General features: G+C 41.9%; 1 protein-coding gene across 1 annotated transcript; it reads left to right on the top strand.

Annotated features, from left to right (window-relative positions):
• Window positions 1-2,402: 2,402 nt before the first annotated feature.
• Window positions 2,403-6,870, top strand: GJD4 (gap junction protein delta 4). The gene is made up of 2 exons (XM_032180794.1): window positions 2,403-2,466; window positions 5,681-6,870. The coding sequence occupies exons 1-2, from the start codon at window positions 2,403-2,405 to the stop codon at window positions 6,868-6,870; spliced, it is 1,254 nt and encodes a 417-aa protein (XP_032036685.1).
• Window positions 6,871-24,033: the final 17,163 nt, after the last annotated feature.

Raw genomic sequence — 24,033 nt, 5'->3', positions numbered from 1 at the left:
ACAAAAATCCTGATCCCTTTTATGAGAGAGGTGCCACATGCACGGGAAGAGACTGTAAAAAACATCGTGAAAAAGTATGGCAAAGAGAACACACCCCAGAAAGGAGAAGTGTTGGACTGAAGTCAGATACAAGTTGCCTGGAAAAGCTAAAATAGAAAAGCTAAAGTTGTCTGGAAAAAAAAACTAAAATAGAATTTAGACTTTCTGACGTAAATCGATTCCTAAGTTAGGCTGCATGGTGAGTCTGGAGGGGGATGTTGCTTTCTTTCTTTTTAAAGAAAATGGGCCAACCTACCTTAGCACATCCTGCTGTGGGACCAGATATAGTTGCCTGGTGTAGTCCCGAAGGCAACAGTTCAGAGGCTTAAATCCCTAGCAGTTATCCTCTTGCACAAATGTTAGCGATCTCTCACAGCAATGACAAGCAAGGATATTTTAACTGGCAATATTGACAGGGACAATTTATAGCCTATTGTGTGAATGCAGCTGCTGAGCATGCATACCCTGCCACCATCTCGACATTCCTGACTCTATTTTTATTAACTATTTTTGACAAAGGATTTTGACCAGGAATACCTTCATATCTCAGCACAATTTAGATCTCATCCATTTTCACTTTTCTTCTACGTTCTCTTGTTCTCTTCCACCAATTTTCCTTACTTCCCATATTTCTCAAATATACACAACCCTGACAAAAAAAAAAAAAAAAAAAAAAAGTGTTGGATGGGGAAATGAAGCCAAACCCATTGTCTCACACCATAAATACAGTTCAGTAACAGAAGAATTTTTGCTCAGCAAATATATTACAAAAAACAATTCTGAAAAAAAGAAAACTCCTGTGTTTACTGCTACAGTTAAAAATCTCTTTATTCAGTTAAAGAGTTGCACTGGGTTTTTAAGTGCCATCCTTTCAAACTCCACTTACAGGGTTTGCATGGGATGGGGTTCACTACAGAAAAGATGCTCTGTGTGTTCTGCTGTGGCATTGCACACTTTGGGATCAGAGAGCTGGGGAGAAAAGTCTGTGCAGTTGTGTTCTACTTCATTAAATGATTATTTACCTTTTTTTTTTTTTTTTTTTTTTTTTTTCCAGGCAAGACACACACAGTCATAAAACTCTGCCCAGTCACAGCTGGCTATAAACTCCTCATGACGAAAGGATCACCTTGCCCCCCTAGGGACCAGAGCCATGGGTTGAAGGATGTGAGCAGGGCTGAAGCAAGAAGCCCAGACTGCCCTGAGGTCTCCGGTTGTCATGACATAACTTTTCTCCCTTGCTGTATCACAAAAAAACCTCTTATTTTCTGCTGTTTTTCTAGTTACTGGTAAGATTTGCTGACAACAAGTGCCCATATTATGTTTGTCCTTATTAAAACACAGACAGGAAAGGTCAGACTGCACACAACATCACGTAAGTAGTTGAGCAGTGGGTGGAAAGGAGGAGATCATTTTCCCAAGGCAGCATGGTGCAGTGGGGGTGAGGAACAAAAGGCTTGGGGGGATATTTGCACCTGTGGTTTTCCCTGGGTGCCAAGGGCAGGCTGTGCAGGGGCACCAAGCAGATATGGAGCCACCAGCCCTGCTGTCAGCTGTGTGAAGCCCTGGGTACCAAGCAGTTGAGCAAGGAAGTACTGATAACAGTTCTTCACCTGCATTTTTGTAAGGGCTTCCCCCGTTTCTCATCAAGCCTTCGGTGAGGCTCAGCCCACGGGCTGGCTCAGCACGCAGGGGACTTTTTGGCGTGGCAGTGATTGACAAGGCCACAATGTCCTGTCAGGGAGGCTGTGTTTTAGAAATAAAATTGCTTTGAGAAATTGCAATGGGATAGCTCCCAGTGAGCTGCTGCTAAACTGGCAGTGTCTGTCAAATACAGGGATGCTTACCCTTTTGTGTCCCTTTTGTGTCCTTTTATTCATCTATGCTTCTCCTGGGGAAACAGGGAAGCTTCTGTTAATTCCTGGTCCATGCTTTTCTTCCCTCTCTCCCCTCTCCTTGTCTTTCACCACTGAAATATCTCAGCAATGCCAGGAGGCTGGTATGCCCTGGGAGGGTAAGAATAGTCTACAATGGCAGAGATCCCTCCTGTTGTTGCTTGTCTGCTTGCAGTTGTCCAGGCAGAGGATCCACAAAAGAGGTAAGAGCAGAGGGATCTGAGCAGCTAGAGCAAGACAAATTTAAACCCTTAGGAAGTGTTGTTCCTATATCCAGAACTAACAGTCCTGTTCAAATCATCAACATAATCCAGCAATAGTAATGTTGTTGTGGCTGGGACTCTAGTTTTCATGTGTGACCCTTACCAAATATTTCTTTTTTCTTTCTTCCCTGTCTAGGTCTAACCTACCTGGGAAATGCCAAACCTGTAAAGATATCAGGAGCCGGCAGCGTGGTGAACCTGACTGAACATGGAGCGCTGGGACTCACTGGGATTTTTGATTGTCACTCTCAACTATAACGTGACAATTGTAGGTAAGTACTTTTAAAAGCTCTGCTCTTTGTTTTACTGCTCCTGTCCCAAAGCCACACAAATGTTCTACTGATAGTCCAATTTCATTTCTAACTATCCCTTTGTAACCTTTAAATAAGAAGTTATTATTTAGATATGCAGTTTAACAGTGGTTAGTGTATTTATTTTCTTCTTAAATAGCTTCCCGCTTCCTCTCCAATGGATATTTTCTGAACTTTATGAAGAAAATTCTGGCATAGTTTTCAAATTTGGCTGTTCGTGCCTGAGCTTTGGATCACATCTGTTATGGGCTGTTGTATGGATCATGGTGAAAACACACAGAAATAATACTTCATTTATATCACATACAGCCAACAATAGAATGTATGCGGTAGCTTCACCAATGGATCAAAATATTTAAAGAAGGAAAAAACCTCTCTTTAGCAGGAAGACATTTGTTTGTGGTTAAGTACCATTGTAATTACCACTGTTTTTTTTCTTCTTTAATTTTATAAATGAGCAAAGTACGTATGCATTTAAAACAAACAACAACAATAAAATCACAGTTTATTTTTCATCAGCAAACAGTGGTCCAAGTGTTTCTTTTTTCCTTTTCTTCTTATTTAAATAAGACACTCTTCCTCTTTCATAGGCTGCTTGGAGCAAAATGTGTGCCAGAGAAAGACTTTCGAGGACCTTTCAAAGCCCCTTTGCTCTGGTCGCAGGCATGTGCTGTAGTTTGTGCTGGGCACTGCAGGGAGCACCCAGCTCAGCCGCAGGGGCTTGTTGTAGCGTGGGTAATGAGGGCTGAGTCGTTAGGGACAGTGGTGCACAGAGGGGATCTTGATAAAATGTGTGTCATACTAAACTACTTCCTAAGGAGCCATTGATTTTTTTAAGCAGCACTCCCTATTGTACATGATCTAATTAAAAATTGATGGTGAAATAGCATGTAGTATTTTAAGCTTAATTAACTAATGTGCTTCACACACTTTGAGGTCCTCACAGGGAAAATATTTTAGCTAAGTATGAAGTATTGTTTTCTAAAGATGACTGATTCCGTACAGCTGGTGCTTTCTATTGACCAACACTGTCAAAAAGAGGGCAGCAGCACAGCCTGCATATCAAAACACAAGAAACCGAAAATTCAGAAAAACCACGACTAAATTTCAGGTGATTAAAGATGAAATAGGAAGATCTCAATTTATTTAGATAATACTTTATTTTGCCAGGAGCAGCAGCTTTCCATGATGATACCTCACATAGTTTATATATCCTTACATTTTTCCAATTGAAGATTTTTCACTTCAGAGTGCAGCTTTACTGATCCAGTCCCATAAGTCCATTAGCCACAGATGGATTACATGGGACATTCAAATCGCATGCTCAATACACTAAGAGATATATGTTGCAGAAATATTTGAATGTTTAAGTACCAACTACAGAGAAATAGCTTTATGGGAAGGACAAGAATGTTTTTCAAGACAATATATAATTTTGTGGCTGTAAATAATCCTGTATTTTGTAGAAAAAATGTTTTGGGATCTGGATTTTTAAAACACCTTCAGAATATGTATCGGTTCTCTTCAACAGATTGCCTTTAAGACATTGCATGCATGTGAGATGTACAGTTACTATTAATGACTGCAGGTTTTCAGTGCATTTCTCAGTGATTAACTGCATATAGCACGCTTCTGCTTCATCACTCAGTCTTGCCATTCATTTATCTACAGTTAAAACCACTTTCTTAACTGCTCCTTACAGTACAGAATTAATCTCATCACTCTTTGTTGTTTTATTTTGATTTTTGTCCTTTTTGTTCCTAGGTGTGTGGGTTTTTTTTCTTCTTCCTTTCTTTTTGCTTTTTGATTTTTTCTTCCCTCTCTTCCCCTTTTTCTTTTTTCTTGTTTTCCTTTTCCCCTTTTCTTACTTTCTTTATTTAAATATTTGAAACTAAAGCAGGTGATTAATAAATTAAATGAATTTTTCAAAACCACGTAAGAAAACATTGACAGGACTCAAATGGAAGCTTGAGAAATTCAAACACAAATTTTACTTCAGATGTTAAATTTTTCCATGTGTTTGTACAAAATATATTTTTAGTTTTTGACAATATTACAGTTTATTTTCAGACTTTTCTATCCTGCCCAGAAAAAAAAATCTTTTTACGAAATAGCTTTGTCAGTAATATAGCAATTTGTGTAACTTTATGAAAAAAATGTTTAGATAAAACCTTCCCCATCCAAATATCCTCCAAGAACTGTCATGAAAAATGAAGTCTCATTCAAAAGATATGATACATAGGGTAGCAATGCCTGATATTTCACTGCTGTTGGCATGATGGAATAAGGTTAAATCTTGACCTTTCCCACTGAAGTGGATGAGACCAAGCCTTACCTAATACAACCATATGAAAGAACTGAGGAAAAGACAAATAAAAGTAATCAGTATATGGAAATGCCAGACCTGTAAGGCTTCACTCGGTGTTGGTGGTAAGACAGGAGGGAGCTGAAGGGAGAGAGGCAGCATGCCAAGGTCATGGAAGAAGGAGAGATATGATGAAAATGAGGCAACAGAAGAAGTATTAGAGAGAAATGACTGGAGTACATGTGCACACACAAATTTACACTCATACAACATTTTAAATAAGTTTTCTAGTAGCACCTTAACTAGCTCATGAGTAAATATCAGTCTAGACACAGCAGAAAGATTTTGTCGGCAGTAGTAAACTTTATATATGATTTTGTAGCCAAGACAAAGAAAAAATGTTACTTCATGAAACAATCTTTTGTATTTAGAAGAGTTTCATGCTGTGTTAGCTGATCTATATTGAAATAGGACAAAATCCAGGTGCAGGAATATGAAACCAACAGTAAGTAAGAACTGTAAGAGAAATGGAATTATTCACTCTTTTTTTTTTTTTTTCTTTCTAATGGATTTGGATAAGTTCAGAGTGTTTTCGTTAGGCTAAGGTTTCACTTTTTCACTTGGCTTGTTTTATTGCATGTCAAACTCCTACACTCTCAAGTCTAGGTGAAAGTTATGGAATATGCTAGCTAATGCATATTCACACAAGTTTCAGTCCTAGTCAAAACAAAGCTAAGGAGGTACTTTTTCAAGAGGAAACTGGTTACAGGGGTGCTTTTTCAAATGCCTTGTATACAGAGACAGCCTCACTACATTATCTGCCTTCTCTCTTCTCTCAGTACTCTGACTCCTTCTTTTGTTGTCTTCTAGGAAAGATCTGGCTAATGTTGGTAATTCTGCTGCGAATGGCAGTGGTGGTGTTAGCAGGCTATCCACTCTACCAAGATGAGCAGGAGCGCTTCATCTGCAACACCCTGCAACCAGGATGCTCCAATGTTTGCTATGACTTGTTCTCTCCCATATCTCACTTCAGGTTCTGGCTCATTCAGACTGTGTCTATCCTGCTACCTTATGCTGCATTCAGCATTTATGTTTTGCACAAGGTAGCTACGTACATTGTAAGAATGCACTGTCTGGTGTACAGACGCAGAGGCCATAAGGATTTATCAAGTCACAAAGACGTGAAGAAACTTTGTAGAAGTGCTCTTGTCAATGGATTAGATTGTGATGCAGAGAACCTAAGTATCCTCAGTTTTTCTGGGGCATACACTGTTCATCTCTTTTTTAGGACACTAATTGAGGCTGCCTTTGCAGCTGCTCAGTATTACCTTTATGGATTTTTTGTTCCTGAGCGCTTTTCTTGCTACCATTCACCTTGTACAAGTACAGTTGATTGTTATATCTCCCGGCCCACTGAGAAGTCCATCATGATGGTTTTCATCTGGGGTGTCACCAGTCTGTCCTTTCTGCTCAGCCTTGCTGACCTTGTCTATGCCCTCCGGAGAATGACAGCAAGAAACCAAAAGAAAAAGCTGCTGGCAAACCTCCATGCAGAGGATGAGGGCATTGTAAATCTTCCCACAGTACAGCATGGCAGCCCAAAATCCCCACCTCAAAATCAAGACCGTCAAGCCTCAAATGTCAGCCAGATCAGTGATGGCTCCCACTCACTTCTCTCTGAAGAGGAAGAGGAGACTGTTCTTCATCCTGAAGGGGTCTCTCAGCAAACTGCCAGCACTAACCTTAACAGCAACAGCAAGAAGCCCTGTATATTGGGAGATCTTGATGTTAAGCAAGATAATATTGAGGAACCATTGTGTGCTGGTGACCAACAAGGAACTACATGCCATCAGCTGATACCTGGGCTCCAGCAAGGTTTCATTAAAGATACTGCCCTGACTTTGAGACCTCAGATCAAGTCTAACCTTGGAGTTTCCTCCTCTGTAGTTCAGAGCAAGCTTTTAGGATACTACACTTCAGCTGAGCTAAAGGATCCTGATGCACAATCAAACTATAGTAGTACTAGTTGCTTGAGATCAAAAAAGTCAGAATGGGTATAAAATCCTGAGAGGCCACTACACAGTGAGCCTGGCAGGACACATCACTGCGTCCCTGAAGAAGGTTTGGGTAGTTTCAGCTGGATCCCTTTGCTGAAATTATGCTGCAGAGACATGCTGCTTTGCAGTGTTTGGCTAACTGAAGGAAAAGGAGAAGCAGACCTCCACTGTGGAGGAAGCAAAACGACAGATAAGAATTTGAAGGATACTACATTAATGGAACTGCTTTTTGGAAAATGTAACAGATTTATCCTTTACTGGGTGTAAGTGACTCTAAACAGCTGTGGACTGTCACTGATGTGACTGACCTGTTTTGCCGGGAGTACATGTGTACACTTGTTTGCTCTAACCTAGTTTTACTGCAAAAGATTGAACTTAAGAAAGGTGTGACTTTTAAACATAGTTGTACATTATCTACTGTTAGAAGGTTAATTTACCTCCTCATATTAAACTCTCTAAGCCCACTCTAAGAAAGGATATTCAGGCAAGAGTAGATGGTGACAAATATAAATAAATGTTTTGTAGCAAAGTGTTAATGTGTAAAGAAAGTGTGGATCTTATGGATCATTTAGAACTGAAGAGTACACCTCCACTACTTAGTGTATTGGGTGTACATGGCACGATTTTGGTGGTGGGGAACTGCAGGGGTGGCCTCTGTGAGAAGAGTCCAGCAGCTGCCCCATGTTAGATAAAGGCCAGTTTCAGCCAGTTCTGAAGGGACCCGACCCTGGCCACAGCCAAGCCAGTAAGCGGTGTTGTTTGCACCTCTGTGAGAGCAGATTTAAGAAAGGGAAGAAGCTGCTGCACAACAGCAGCTGGGAGAGTGAGGAGTGAGAAGCATCCCTGCAGCCCCCAAGGTCAGTGCAGCAGGAGGGCAGGAGGTGCTCCAGGCACGCAGCAGCAGTTCCCCTGCAGCCTGTGGAGAGGCCCCTGGTGGAGCAGGCTGTCCCCCTGCAGCCCATGGGTCCCACATGGAACAGATCTCCACACTGCAGCCCGTGGAGGAGCCCCCAGTGAAGCAGGTGGATGTGGCCTGGAGGAGGCTGTGGCCCATGGAGAGCCCCTGCAGCAGCAGGCCCCAGGCCGGAGCTGCAGCCCATGGAGAGGAGCCCACGCAGGAGCAGAGGGTTTGGGGGGAGCTGCCGCCCGTGGGGGACCCATGCTGGAGCAGTTTGCTCCTGGGGGATGGACCCCATGGTACGGAGCCATGTGGGAGCAGTTCTTGAAGAGCTGCAGCCAGTGGAGAGGAGCCCCCACAGGCTCAGTTCAGAAGGACGGCACCCCATGGGAGGGACCCCATGTTGGGGCAGAGGCAGAGAGGGACCGTGAGGGAGCAGCGGTGATGAAGCATCAGGGAATGACCGCAGTCCCCATTCCCCATTTTACTGCACCGCTCAAGAGGAGGAGGAAGAAGAGGGTGTATGGGAGGAAGGTGTTTTTATTTTTTATTTTAGTTTCTCGCTGTTCTAGCTTGTTAGTGATAGGTAATACATTTCATTAATCTCCCTATGCTGAATCTGTTTTGCCCATGACAATGATTGTTGAGTGATCTCCCCATTCTTACCCTTGAGCCCATTTCATCCTATTTTCTGCCCCTTTCCCTTTGAGGAGGGGGAGTGAGAGAATGGTTGTGGTGGAGCTCAGCTGCCCAGCTGGGTAAAACCACCATAGTTAGCAGTACAATCACAGTACGTTTCTCTAGCCCGGAGGTCAGCTCACACAGTCTGACCATGTCTGTGTTACTCAGCTCCATTAGCCTGCAAAACAGGGTGGCTGCACCCACACTTGCTATAGGGATTGGTGATAAGCTGAAGGATGCCCAGGAGATGATGAAGAGGTGTGGGCCGGCATGGTTTCAGGGCGTGCTCTAACAGCTTGGTGGTGCAAGGGACCGAGCTCTAGTGCCCATGTCTTGGCACTATTTACTGTGCATGAGTGCAGATGTGCTACGTCTTACATGTACGTCTGACACTATGCATGAGTGCAGATGGCACATCTACAAAGTGTTATGTATTAATCTGAAATAGTCACACTAGGCTCCCTGTTACAGTAGGGAGAATGATTCATCTGACCTGTTCAAGACATCTCTTCAGTTAAGGTGAGTCACTTTCCAGATGTACCTATTTCAACCACAATGTGAGTATCTGAGACCTGGGCTTAGGGAAGATGATTTCTAACCCAAGAGAAGGAGAAAGCAGCCATAGCTATGCAAAAGTACTCACCTCCTTTGTTTGACAGACACTAATCATTTGAAGATGTGTCTAAATGAAGTGAATCACAGATTTTATTATTATCATGCTTTGTGCTTGCCTTCAATGTTAATTCCACTGCATTTACATAAGCGTGGTCCAGCAGTGAAGCAGAGCAGTGTGTGAGCTGAATTTTCTTATACCTACCCGTCAGTGGGGGCTGAAGGTTGCATACACCTGCAGATCATCAGTGGGAGTTGATGTGGAGGAGTGTGTGCTCAGAGGAACATACTGCTTGCAGTGCCCGTGACATGGGGCTGCTTGGGGGGTGGCATGAGCTGGTGTAGGCACAGCCTGGAGCTGGAGTAGCTCCATTTAGACCCATGCAAAGGGAAAACAGGCACCGATCCAGTCTTGTCCTTGCTCTGCTGTATAACAAGTTTCTGTAATAGCTTAATAGCTGGCTCCTTGCTGCAGCACATCAAGGGAAAACAGCTTTCACATTCTTCCTTTTCTCTCCTGTGGGTACAGACGTCTTTGGGACAGTCTGGCTCATAATGTCTGTGCATCATTTCTCATATATATGAGGTAAAGACTAGCACTTAATTATGCCTCATCTTCTGCTTCCCCTCAGAAGTTAGGAAGCAGAGGTGCTCTTTGGGCCTGGAGACAGAATTTACTTTTGTAAAGTAGTTCAGGATCCTTAGGTACACTACAGAAGTTTTTAATTGCTACCTTCTAAGTAATAGTTTTCTCTTTATTAGCTGTGTTTGTTTCTTTTATCATGTGTGCTTGCTGTATGTTTTGTCATTTCCAGGACAGAAGCAGCATTAATTATTAAATTTCTCATAGGCAGAAAACCATAAAATATTTAAATTCCTCATCCTCCAAAGCCTCCGTAATGGGGTCTATGCTGATTACACATACCATGACAAAACACTGTAACAATGAAACCTTTTATGATTCACTGCCTCTTCTCAGCTGTGAGAAGGAATGCAAGGAACAAATGTGGGTTCAGTCTGTCGTGTACATCCCTCAATGTGAAATATAAATAGGATGGGATAAATAATAAATGCACTGTGGCTGGACACAATTTGCTTATTTGTGTCTTTAGCTAGACATCTTTTAATCACTAAGGAGTCTCATTTCCAATCAAGAAGATCCTCTTTGTGTCAGAAGTGGAAAGTGAAATGAGCTTCTTCCTTACTGTGCTTGTGGTTTCTGTGTGAGACTGCGGCCTTGTTTGTGCCACTCAGCTGTAGACCTGGCTGCTCCCGTACCCTTTGGCTCATAATTCGGGGTCAGTGCAATACACAGCGTGTTTGTAAAAACTGCCTACTAAAACAGCAGGATTTGTATGATATGAGAAGGAATAGACATTTCTGGCACCAACAACCTGCTCTTCAGGGAATGTCTCTGAATCTTCTAATAACTATTTCCAAGTCCTATTTATTAAATTACAAAGACAGATTTACAAGCTGGGTTTACTAGCAAGGGAGACCAAGGGAAGATGTGCAGAAATATTTGTATTATTCTGAGCTTCCCTGGCTCAAGCAAGTTAGAAGCCATTGCTGGTAGAGGCAACCACAACGGGGAGCAGGAAACAGGACAGAAGATCTGTTCGAAAGAAGGAACTAAGAGGATCCCTCCTATTTTCTTCTTTTATTCAATATCACCAAATATTAAGGTGCTGTGAGTGTATCTGGATGTCCTAAAGAGGGAGTAAAAGAAGTAATAGATGTGGAACAAGGAAGTAACAACATTTTTTTCTATGTAAGCAAAAATGTATTTTTTTAACTTGTGAATTGATATTGTGAGTCCTTCCAGAACATTCTTTGTACTAAGAATAATGTTGCAAAAGCTCCTTGTTAAGTTTGCCAGCATGTCTTTGTATCTTTTCTTTACCCAGCCACTCCAGAAAAAAAAAAGCATTTCTGCTTGATGACACAATACTCCTAACACTGCCCTCAGGAAGCATTATCTTGCATTCAGACAGGGCTGCCAGAACTGCAGGGCAGGTATTAGCTGCACACTGTGATGGGTTTATGGAACTACATGTAAGCTATGTGTGGTGCTCGTCAAGTCTTGTATTACCCAACAAAGGACTATAGAAAAAGGAAATAAGACTTGGAACAGGTCAGGAAATGTGTAATGAAATAGTTTCCACATGGAAATAAAATTTTCATTGGAGAATTATAAAAAATACCTAAAACCATTCTGTTCTCTTACTATCTTTGACTGTATGATAGCACTTCTCTTGTTAAATAAATATCTTGCAGAACATTAAAGACCAGCAATTTCCATCTTTTGCATACAGCAAAATCAAATATCCCTGGGAGTTTCTGCAGTATGAGCATGCGTTTCTGAGTATCACCACAATTAAAACAATGAACTAAACAACCAACAACAAACCAAAAACAAACAAAAAACACCAGTTCTATTTCTCAACATAAAATAAGATAGGCTTTTTAAAAGTTTCCATGAACAATATTTTTTCAGTGTTCACACTACAGTTGTTCACACTGTAGGTTGGATCACTTTGATTTACACTCACCGACATAGTGGAAAGCTGTAACTCTATTCTCTTGTGAAATACACTGTAGACAGGTGTCTAGGGAATGCATAATTTCCCATTGTCAGCAGTTGTTCTCCAAGAATCTCTTACTTCAGACCATGATAAGTATTAAATCTGAAATTAACAATGTAGAGATCCTTAGTGTATTCTTTCAAGTTATTAAAATTATCTGCCCTTTTGTGATACATCATTATTCCAGTGATTATCCTCCTAGAAGGGCTCATTAAAGAGGATATTAATTGCACATTATTTTATTTTAATGTCATGATTACAATGAAGAACAGATAAATTATTACTGCTTGTAATATTTTAAGATAATAAAAAAATGCATCTCCAAAATTAAGAAAGTTGAGTAGTTGAAAGGCTGCTCTTTAACTTCTGTCTTTTGTACTGCTTTTAATAGCCTGATGTTCAACTGATAGGGAAGTAATTTCACAATGTAATGCTTTTATATTGTAACTGAGTTGCTAAAATATTCTGCAAATTTGATGGTCTTTGTTCAAAGTCATAGCATGAACTGTTGGCCTGTGGTACACAGCAATGACAATTCTCAAAAATGAGTTTAGCATGACAAAAATCTGATCAAAAAGTTTGGTATCTTTACAGTTTATATTATCTGGCATCAATGTTGCAATTACCTAGCACCTACATTTCTATCACAATCTTAATCACTAGCTTTTGCCTTTCCTTCTTGTATTTCTGTTTTCTTAAATTTAGTGTTGACAAGTGGGATGTCCCAGGCCATCTCTATAGCTATGATTTAGTTATGGGAGTCCACATACAGTGCTCACTCAAAGGGCTGTTTTCTGATCCTGTGCCATGCACAACATAGACATGTTGGAAGACAGAGAGCTGTGTCTAATTCAGGTTCTACAGGTAACACTTTGAGTACTGGATTAGCTTTGAAAAGCCTTCAGTGATGGACAATTTACTGAGTGAAAATGACAGCAGATTAGAATGGGTACAGAGGATGGCCATGAAGATGATCAGAGGGCTGGAGCACCTCTGCTATGAAGACAGGCTGAGGGAGTTGGGATTGTTCAGCCTGGAGAACAGAAGGCCTCAGGGAGACCTTATGGTGGCCTTCCAGTACCTAAAGGGGGCCTACAGGAAAGCTGGGGAGGGACTCTTTGTAGTAACAGGACAAGGAATAATGGCTTTAACGTAAAAGAGGGTAGGTAGATATTAGATATTAGGAAGAAATTCTTCACTCAGAGGGTGGTGAGGCACTGGCACAGGTTGCCTAGAGAAGCTGTGGATGCCCCATGGAGGTTTTCAAAGCTAGGCTGGATGGGGCCTTGAGCAACCTGGTCTGGTGGGAGGTGTCCCTGCCTGTGGCAGGGGGGTTGGAATGGGATGATCTTTAAGGTCTGCCTCCACTTTCCAGCCCACCAGCCATGCAGTTACTGAAGAAGCAGGAACCTGGTATAAAAGAGGCCAGTCACCCAAAGAGTAGGGAAAATCTGATGATAAGCACGATCTTGAGCTACATGCAGAGCATTCCCTCTTGCTGCCATTCCCCTCTGACTTGACCCCTCTTTTCCCATGTTATGTGAGCATGCTGGGGTGAAGTGAGTGTCCCTGAGGCAATCATGAGAAGATGCACATATGCCTTATCCACCTCCTGGCTCATCCGGCCCCTTCAGCTTTGTCCCAGGCCTTTGTCATCATGTTTCAATCCATGCTAAGTCCATTTTTCAGAAGGGATTTTAGCACCTTGCTTTGCTGTGTTCTTGGCAGTAGCTCTTACACTATGTTTTCTGTCCATCCCATGCTGTCTCTTGGCACTCTTTGCATTTAACAGAGCTCAGGCTGTTATTTTTGGGAAAGAGGCTCCTATTTTATACCTCAGTACCCACTAATTGGAAGTGAATGTCACCAGGAGAGGTACTTAAACTTAGTTTGGTTCACAGCAAACTGTGAGGGAAGGTTGCTCTGCTTGTAGCTATAGGCTTCCTGGAGATCTGGGGTGACTTACGTTAGCTCAGTTGGCCAGCCTTATATCTGAGAGGAAAACCTTTGCAAAAGCTGCTTTAAACAGTCTGTACAAAATCGAGCGCAGGCCAAGAAACGTTATTATCACAAAACCCTACCAAAAACAGCCCTGCAAACATGAGAGAATTTTGAAAGCAGTTTTTCATGGGTTTTCCAATTAGAATGAGTTCACTTTGCTGTTACTTCTGTGTCAGCCATCCAAGTGCTTAGGCAGGCAGCTGTCAATCTTGCTTTGGAGACCGATCTTAAAGAACAAAGGGGGCTTTGTCCTTCTTTTACAGATTTATGTGTTATTAAGGTCCAAACACATGGTGGTGTTAGTCTGTAGAGGTCTACAGCTGGGAAGACTTTTCATTACTTTGACTATTTTTCATTAAAAATAAATAAATAAAAAATCTGTGGCTCGCTGTCAGGTGCCAAGTTCCCTTAAACCCTTGTGCACACCCGGAGACAGACCGCCATCTGTCAGACACCTACTGATGGCCACGAGGAACAGGGAACATGTGGGTGTTTTCTGGGAACTGAGTGCTTCCTCCTGGCTCCCAGTGTTGTGTGAGTAAGGACACGATGCCCACGGATCTGGCGGGCACCCAAGTCTGGTCCCCGGCCCAGGCTGCTCCTGCCTCGCTTTCCTTCTCCCCTGTGCCATAAGATGTTGGTGAGCAGGGGTTAAGCTCAAGCAGGACTTTTAGGGGAGAGGGCTGCATCCAAAATAAGTGCGAGGACAGTTCACAGGCAATACTTAAAAATGCTACACTTGGGTAAGGGGCCTCCATTCCTCACAGCTCCATTCCTCATAGCTGTTTGCTCTTCATCAATACTTAGCTAGCTCAGTGAATAAAGATCATGAGTGTTTCAGGGAACATTAGGCTGAATCACGTTAATATTTTATTTGAACATATTTGCTGCTCTCTAGAGGAACTGATGGAACTTGCATGGTTTAAAGTTACACTGTGAAGCACATTAAGCCAACCTACAGTCGTCAGGATAAATGAAGGAAACTGAAGAAAAGAAGCAAGCCAAAGTAAACAGTAGCCTCCCTAAAAATATTGCCAGGAAATGAAGCAGCATCAAAACAACATTTAAACTATAAAATAAAAAACAGAGAAGTGAATATACTGCAAGGAGATAGAAAAAAGTATATGGATACCAATGCAGATAAGGGAGCTGCCAAAATAGGTGATACTAAAAGAACACATTTTAAATAAATTATGATTATACCAAATTAATTATGATTTTCAATCAAAAGCCCCATCAAGAATAACCCTCCCAAATCCTTGGCAGACAACGTGCAGGGTCAAAGAGGGACAAAGCTGCCAGACCACTGGCTGAGAAAATACTTCTCTACTGAACAATCAAAACTAGAGATTGTATCAGCTTGTACAAAGACATAATAGAGCCCAGAAAGAAAAGTGTAAAACTTGAGGAAACAGCAATTAAAAGATATACCACTGAGAAAATAATGAAATCTTGCAACAGAGCTGTGACTGATGAAAAGAATCATCAGACTGTCTCAGTGGGGCTCAGCTGAAGATGAAGTCACCTATATTTCATGGCCTACCCCTGAGGTAGGTGTCCAACTCCCACTGGTCTCAGAGGTCCGGTCAAATCCCTCCCTGGACTGTCATTCAGCCAACAACCAGCTCCAATCAGTTGCCCACAAGAAGGTATCCTACCTTATTGGAGTTACTATAGGGTAACTGGGGTTTTCAGACATGAAATAAAATTATGGGAGACCCTTGATGTTTTGGAGAGGCAGATAGATGGTGTACAGGAGTCTCCAGGACTCAAATACCACTGGGTGCTTCTGTTTGGGCAACTGGGTTAAGACCCACAAGTTTACTTTAGAGGGAGCTAACTCACTTTCCAGGAACCACCAGCTATGTTACTGACACTATTAACTGCAACAGGAGCTTAGGTAATAGCTTACATTTAAAAACAACAACAACAAAAATGTTTAGATATCTACCTGCATTTAGGTATACTAGTCTAGAGCTGAACCTCCAGCCTTCGCCAAGCATGGTGCTAGAAGGGAAAAAAAAAATAAAGAAAAAATGAAAAGATGAAAATATCAAGAAATGTTTGAGTGATGATCACAGCTGGAGAAATGTTACTGAAGAGAATGCTACCTTTCTTCAAATGGGATATTGTTTTTGCTCAGCCAAAGAGACAAAGAAAGCAAACTCAGGAGAATAGCATTGCTTTGAGCTGAAATATCATTTGTCAAACATTTTCATAGCAGATTTTTTTAGGAAAAGAACAGAAAAACAAAAACATAGTGGTCATATGTTTCATAGATTTCAAAAGGACATATTGAAAATCTCCTCTGCAACACTCTGAAATCTTACAAAATGCCAGAACAAAATTGACACGAAGTCTAACTTTGACAAGTACAGTCAACATTGACACAGATTGGCAGACTGAGTTCTTGTAATTTTTGTGTGTATTGTTGCTAATAACTTACTTGAGAGAAACCATAGTTGCATAAAAAGAAGTGCTGTAGCTCTACAGGAGTATGCTAGGAGTATACTAATTACACAGCTCAACTAACGCTTAAATAAAAACTAAAATATTGTCCAGTGTTGACAGAAAGATATTACCAGGAAAACAGCACATCAGGACCTGCCACCTCAGTCACTGCATCAAAAGACAAGACATTTAGAGGTAGACACAATGCATTATAGGAGGCATTAAATTAAAGTTTGTTCTGACTAGTGTTTGTGACCACTGACTGGAAATGATAAACAGCAGGAGTGTCTTAAAAGCAATTTATCTTACCTTTCTCAAAGACAGGATATATCACAACGCAAAATAACATATCCTTTTCCAATAGACTGCCATTACCTATATAATACCTTATATCTAAAATCTTCCATAATTTAGTTGGGATAAAACCCATACAAGATCTACAAAAGTTGCTCAGTAAATGTTAATCACTTCCGTTTTCCACAGATTTTTCACTATTGGCTTTTGAAACTTACAGGAAATTCTACCCTGAATTATTCTTCATTAAATTATTTTTATGACATGAATGCATAAATAAATAAATATGTAGTTCTCATTTATCCTGTTTTCCCAAAAGGAATTGCATTTGAAAGCACTGTGTAAATTTATGAGTTAAACCCTAGCTCAAAAAAGTTCAGGAAAACATTTAGGCGTACATTCATTTTAAGCATCTTATAAAATCTTGCTGAAATCAATAGGACTTTGGCATGCACTTAAATAGTCCTTACCACCCTACATGCTTATGATCCACTTCTATTCAAGAAAGCAATCAAGCACAAGTTTCTGAATCGGGATCTAAAGGTATTCTGTGAAAACCATTTCCATTCCAAGCTCTACTAATAAATTAGTTTTTTTGTGATTTTCCTTTTTTTTTTTTTTTTTTTTTTAATTAAGAATGTATAACGTGAATGTGCTTTGCTTCATTTTAAGCTGCAAAGGCCCATTTTATATACTGCTTGTTAAATCAGATTCTAATGATTCTTTCCTTCATGCAAATCTTTCCTCTCATTCATGGATTGTATTTAAATTCTGCTCAGCTTGCATTCATGATGCCTTGTCAGTGATTTGCATTGCTCTGATGCGTTTGCCCTGGTTGCACCCCTCACTCACTTTGGCTTGAGAACATAGAAGCCATAAATAACTCTTTAGCTGCTAAAAACAACACACACAATTCTTGTACACTAATGAGCTAGAGGATGGCAGCAATGAAGCTCCTTGTGGGTCTCTGTGGTTTCCTGATCAGGCTGTTCCTAATGCCCTGCTCTATACCCTGGAAAACTGTGGTTTTCCTAATTGCTACAGCCAAAATACCGCTTAACTGGAGTTTAGCTATATATATATATATATATATATATATATATATATATATAATTTCAACTTAAAAAATCACAACTGCAAATGTGTGTTGTGGCCAGCAGGTCTGGGGAAAGAAAGCAGAGCTGCTCACGGTGCAGCGGCAGCCCTGCCTGCTCTGCGGCGCGGTGAGGCTGTAGCTCCAGATGGCAGCAATGTACAGGAGCACGGGACGTACCAGAACTGCAGGGCCCATAGCTAGATGGCAAATGCTCCCTCCCCTTCCAAAAAGCCAGATTTAATTTTATTGCCACCCTACATTTGGTCAGAAAGCCAAAGAAAGCATTTTGCTTCATAAGCCAGATTGCTACGTTTTCTGATTTACATTGAATGAGACCATTTAGGTGACAACCGCTGAGAAATGATGAGGGTGTCCTGTTTGACATACCTTTTGAATCACACCAGTTCCCAGCCTGAAAATGGTCATTTCTAATTTCAGAAGGTATGAAAAGCAGACACTGGTCATTTTAAAGGTTCATCTTGTGGACAACTTCAAGCAGAAAAAATAATTGAGACTAATGCTTTGTGAAAAACGCTAGGTATATTCTAGCAATGACAAATCTTTAGTGGAAAGAACATCTAGCTAATATATTTAAAGCATGTATGAAAGCATCTAGTATGTCACATATAATGCAAAAATGTTTGGAAAAGAACCATTTTTCTGCAACACAGTAAAAGAAAAACAGAGAGCATCCAAATGAAATATTCAAAGTTTCTCCTTTATAGTATATTGGGTTTGACTAGTGAGTAGCCCACATCTTTCTGGCTAAATTTCACTTTTTCTTGGAAGCAATGCTTTACCATAGGACACCATAGCTCTGGCTTCTTGCTGGCTGCCATGGCAGTCGCTGCTGGGGTCACAGCAACACGTATTGGAGCCGGGTGAGCATGCAGGGGGCTTGGCAGACCCGAGCCAGACTGGGGGCCCTGCAGCAAGCAGCTCCTGGGGTGTGCTGCCCCCGTAACACACATGGGGCAGGGGAGAAGCACTGGAATTGTTGAAGTTTTGGGCTTTGTGAGAGGAGAAGTTGGGAGAAGGCTGCAAACAGTGCTAGGTGCCTATGGGACCAGGGAACAGAGGAAGGGACAATGTGGTGGAGTGGGTGAAGGTGACAAGGTGATGGGGATGGGGAATGGCACACCAGGAACCAGTGGGCAGGGCTCAGGGACTGGTGCTGTGTGAGGCACATGGGGATGGATAGGCTCCTCTCGCTGGAGACCTGGGTTTCCACCGGAGCTTCCCCAGCTGCGGGGGGAAGCTTTGTTCCGCCGACAGGACCAGATCTGAGACCTTCCCGGCCCAAAGGGCAGCACAGCAGGCCGGCAGGCAGAAAGCCGACGTTCCCCTCGTCGCCCAGCCGAGGGCGCTGCCGGCCGGCGAGCAGCCCCATGGAGGTGGCCCTGCACCCGGCCGGCCCGGGGAGGCCGCAGCGGGCCCGGCCCCAGCGGTCAGTCAGTCAGTCAGTCAGACTGTCAGTCGGTCAGTCAGTCTGTCAGTCAGTCTTTCAGTCAGTCGGTCGGTCAGTCAGTTTGCCAGGATCACTGGGCGAGGCGGTGCTCAGCTCTGCTCCACGGCTGCCTGCAAGACTGGGGAGGACGAGTCATTTGTCTGCACACTTAAAGGCGATTTAACATCAGCCTACACCTCACATAGAGCGGTGGATGAGCCTAACTCGAGGGCTGTGTGCCCTACTGCTTCCTTTCTCTGAGATCCCACCATTCTGTTTGTGCCTTCATGCCTCTCGCTCAGTGCCCACAGCCTGAGAGGGGATGGCTTTGCCCAGGAGCTGCCATCGTCCTGGTGCTGCCTGGGACCTTGCACACACCACGTACGCGGGGCCATGGCCTCTCTGTGGTGAGGGCACGCGTGTGAGGATGTGCCTGTGCAATGCAGCGTGACTGGGCACAGGGAGTCAGGAAATCCAGGTTCTTCTAGGCTTGGCACATACGCTTCGTTAGCCTGCGATTTTCTCCCAAGAAGAAATTTGACTATTAATTCACCAGAGATCATGGATAAGAGAGTTGTAGGAGTGAAAAAGTATTATCTCAGCCTTCAAAATGCTTCGTTCAGCATGTGACCTTAGGTGCTAGTTTCTGAAGTGATTTGACTATCCTTAGTCACCATAGATTATGGTTCCACATTTTAATACCAGACACTACTTATTTCCATTCCACCACAGCATTTACAATTTATGATCCTTTCTGCTGAACTAGTGAAATTCATATACCTGATTACAGTAATGATGGGCATTTATAAAAGGCTAAATAAATAGGGTTGTCTGAGCATTTCTAATTGAGTTCTCTTATAGGTAGCCTACAAAGTCATGACCACATGCAGGGATTCTGCCTAGTTTAATATTTCTTCTTTGCAGCACCACCTGCACAGCACTTTCCTTATTCTTCTAAGGCTCACCCTGTTGTTTTCAGGGTGACCTTTGCGATCCAGCCTCTTTAATTCTGGGAAGAGGTCTGCTGTCTTTTTCAATACCATCCAATTTTGGTATGCAGGGCAAAAAGAGGAGGAACATGGCCAGGATGGGAAACTGAGAGATTGTTCCTTACTTGCTAGCCTGCTGGGCCAGAAGCTGGGCAAACCATGGTGGATGGAAGAAGCATGTACCTAGAGAAACACAGGCCACATGGCTCTGGAAATGGGGGACAGGAGCCGGGCATGCTGCAGGCAGGTTGTAACAGACACTTTGGAAACTGGCTGTGATTCTAAAAGCTGGTTTGACTGGGTGACACTGAGCTTTCCTCCATCGTGACCTAGACTGTAGGTGAGCTTTCACTCCAAGAGCATCTTTCTTTTGTCTTTTTTGAGTGTCCATTATTGCCATTTCACTTTTTCCCCACATTTGGTGGCCTATGTATCCCATATAAAATTTTATGCCTTTGTTGGTTAAGAGAGTTAACACTGTAGATTCATATTTGTACTGAATGCAGTGCTTTGAAATAACTTTATTATGCTTATATGTATACTATAAGCATATAGCACTATCCCCAGTGTGTACCCATAGTGGCCACCCCACCTTCAGATTTCATACCTACACATGTGAGACTTTACAGGACTAGTCAAACACCTTTGAAGAACTCTCTATGATACTTTGATTTTTAAATATGGTGTAAGAAAGAAGGAAAAAAAGATTCTTTGTGTACCAGTCTTAGCCTTCATAGACCTTTTATTACAGGAACTATAAAAAGTTTCCAAGAATGCTTGGACACTTTCACATTATTCCAATGTATAAGAATTTCCCAATTCCTCCCTGTCTAAAGTCCCTTCTCTTCCATGCTAACTGCTTATTGAAGCTTCAGGAAAGCTTCCTCAGCACAGAGAAAGCTTTGGAGCAGGTTGCAGGACACTTACACGCAGCTCTGGGGGAATAAGCACTAGGGCCCAGGGGAGGTGTCCCTCCCAAATGCTCTGCAGCACACCTGGGCTGCTCTGCCTCTTTTTAAAATGCCCACAGGCAGCTGGCCTAGCTCCTTTGGAGGCTGCAGGATTATTCAGTCATTACAGCAGGAGGAGGCTAATCCATGGGATTTCCTTTTGAAGCAGGAACACGTAAAGCAGGAAAGGGTCCTGGAAAGAAAAGGAGCACTCAAAAGGTATGCTGCTTAATAGAGAAGAAAAAAAAAAAATCCCCAAACATGTTTCTCTGCTAGCTTAGTCACTCTCCTGAATAAAGCAGTTAAACCTTTCTGTGAGCTGCAGGAGGCTCTTAGTTGCCTTCTACGCAGCTTTCCAAATGTTGCTGTGCAAGTTGTGCTGTGGAGCCACATCGGTGATAATCAGGCTTCCCCTCGGCTCTCAGGAGCTGGCGTGGGTGCTGCCTCTGCCCAGGGGTGAGCCTGTGCCTGGGATGCCTAGGGCAGTCCTGCTATGCAGGCAAGTGCTTGGGTCACTGGTCTGTTGGGGCTATTTTTAGTGGTTCTCTAGCAGCTTTAGGGAGAAGGCAGTCTATCATCAGACCTTGAAAATTAACATGTAACTCCTACCATCTCATCACGTTTTTGGAGATCTTCATAGGGAAATTATCTTTAACATCTGATAAGAAGTTATCATAATAATGGGAAGTTCAGTGTAGCTGTGGATTTTTGTTTTCTTGTATACCTAAATGCCTTGCTGTTAGGTGTTTTTGTTTATTTGTTTCTCCCCAGACATAGATTTTTATGTTGATTCATAAAAATCTGTAATAGTAAATTAGCTTCTCTAGCACCCTTTCCACATGTTGGCATTTTAGTGAGTTGAATATTATCTAATCTTTGTTTAACTTTTGCATTATTGCTCAGTCAATTCCAAATGCCAAAGCAGGCATCTTGCTAACCTGACTAATTTTGGGACTGCTTTCCTGGCTATGGCCACCTACCTGCAGCACCTCTTAGCTGATCCCAGGGTAAGCTGAGCCACAAAGCTACTTCCTATTTTTATATATTTATTTATTTATTTATTTATTTATTTATTTTTACTAGAAGTGCTTTCATCTCAGCCCCAGCAACCTGCAAGAGACTCATCTAAACAAATTCCCACCAAATGCTTTTGGCTTCCCCAGCTCCCCTTCCTTGCTAGAATACACTGGAGGAGAAGGAACACATTTTATCTGCTGGGTGATCCTGCTTCTGTATGTAGTGCTTCCCTAGGAGGAAGAAAAACTCTACCTTAGCCCCACCATCATCAGGGAAAAATACTGCAGTAATCTAAATGTTGAGAAACTATCCTTAAAAAAAAGGTTTCCAGCAATACACTGCAACTCACCTAAAGGAAAACACCAGGGTAGAAGAGGCCTGTTCTGTTTGTTGCACACGTCAATATTCTGGTTGGTTGGTATATAAACATGCAGCAAACACAAATCCCAGTGGAACATCCTTTAGATTTGAGAAGTTAAAATTATTTTTCCCTCCTTGGAGCCGGAGATGGGCATTTTCAATTCTTCCTTTTCACGATCCTGGTAACTTTGTAGAAGTGGAGGACTCTATTAAGTGTTGGGAACTTTGAAAGGGACACCAATAATCAAGTCAGTGCTCAATGGAACAAGGTTTTTCCCACAAATAATGATTGATATCTGTGTCATTAGTAGGGTAGCTGCCCATCTCTTATCATGATTGACAGGTTAATAAGGGACCTGGGGCTATCTTTTCACTGCTAACATACAACCTAACCAATTGCTTTTAAATTATTGCTAATTTGACTGAATATAAGCAGAAGGCATAAAAATATCTGGAATAAATGTCTAAAGCAGTTTTTACTATTAGTAATCTGACTGATCCTATTTTAGCAAAGAAATTAGAATTTACTTAACAGATTTTTTTAAAAGACACTCAGTTTTTTAAAGAAAAATCTTGCAGTTGTTCTTTGGTTCAATTAGGAGCAAAAGAGAAGGGAGTTTTGTAATGCAATTGTCCTGTAAAGGAAAATGTTTTAAATTGGGGAGATTATGTGAGCAGACCACCTGTAGGGCATTCATAGCTCTTTTCTATAATGCTCCAAGCCATGCCTTGCTGCCTGCAGTCTGGCTAACAATACAGGGAAAAGCTGTTTAAAAGGCTGTTCTCCCTTTTCCCTCTGGTGTTCACTAACTGTTACAAGTCTTCCTCTTAAAATAAAAAAAAAAAAAAAGTCCCACGTCCCTTTAATTGAAGAACTTTAAGGCTCCATGGTGGCCAATTGGTCTGCAACAAGAGGAACCAGGCAGCAGGGAAAGAAACTTCAGACTATACATCACGTTTGGTGAAGAGAAAAGATCAAAGTTTTCCCAAACTCAAAAGAAACCAAGTTCCCTACAGATTAACCCTATTCATTTAGCTCCTCTTAAAGGAATGATGTTCTGAGCCACTGGGCAGACAGGTAAAAAGTTCAACAATTGCCAAAGCATTCTTCTGTTAATTCAACAGCCTTCTGCTCAAATAAATTAGCTTAGTCCTGACAGAAGAACAATGCCTTTTCTCTTGAAAAAGGACCATATTTGATATACAAAAGTTAAGTATGAAAGGTTAAGATGTTAGTTTAATCTGTTAAGGAGAGATTGATCTAACAAATCTCAAGTCACTGTTCCACTGTAGTATGGGATGTATGAAGCTAAAACATTAACCTTGTACACTTCAGTATGTGTCCCTAGAAAGGCAGGTGCTTACCAAAGCACAGACAACAGATAGGAGAGGTGCATGTTTCACACTCCTAAAATAACACCCAGTTTGAAAGGCTACTTAACAAGCCATGTGGGAAGACTCTTTCAGACAGGTTTAGTTTAAAGCCACTGTCATTGCTCAAGGCGCCCCCAGTTTTGGGTTTTAGCATGCACTTTTTAAGAATGACTTGTTGAATTACTTGTTTTCCTCAAGTCTGGTTATCTCACTACTTTACCATAGCTGGCTGCCTATTACATAGCACTGGCTAGAACACGAGCGTAGCTCATCCTTGGGACCTTCCACCCATGAGAATGCCCTGCTGACACAGGGCAGCTGGAATAACCAGGGCAGGAGTAGGGGAAAAGCTTGAAAAAGTCATTTATCAAAAGTCATTTTATTGACAAAATAGAATACTCATATTTGCTC

The sequence above is a fragment of the Aythya fuligula genome, chromosome 2, assembly GCF_009819795.1.
Source record: "Aythya fuligula isolate bAytFul2 chromosome 2, bAytFul2.pri, whole genome shotgun sequence".
Taxonomy (NCBI): Eukaryota; Metazoa; Chordata; class Aves; order Anseriformes; family Anatidae; genus Aythya; species Aythya fuligula.
This window is presented reverse-complemented; position numbering and strand designations above follow the sequence as displayed.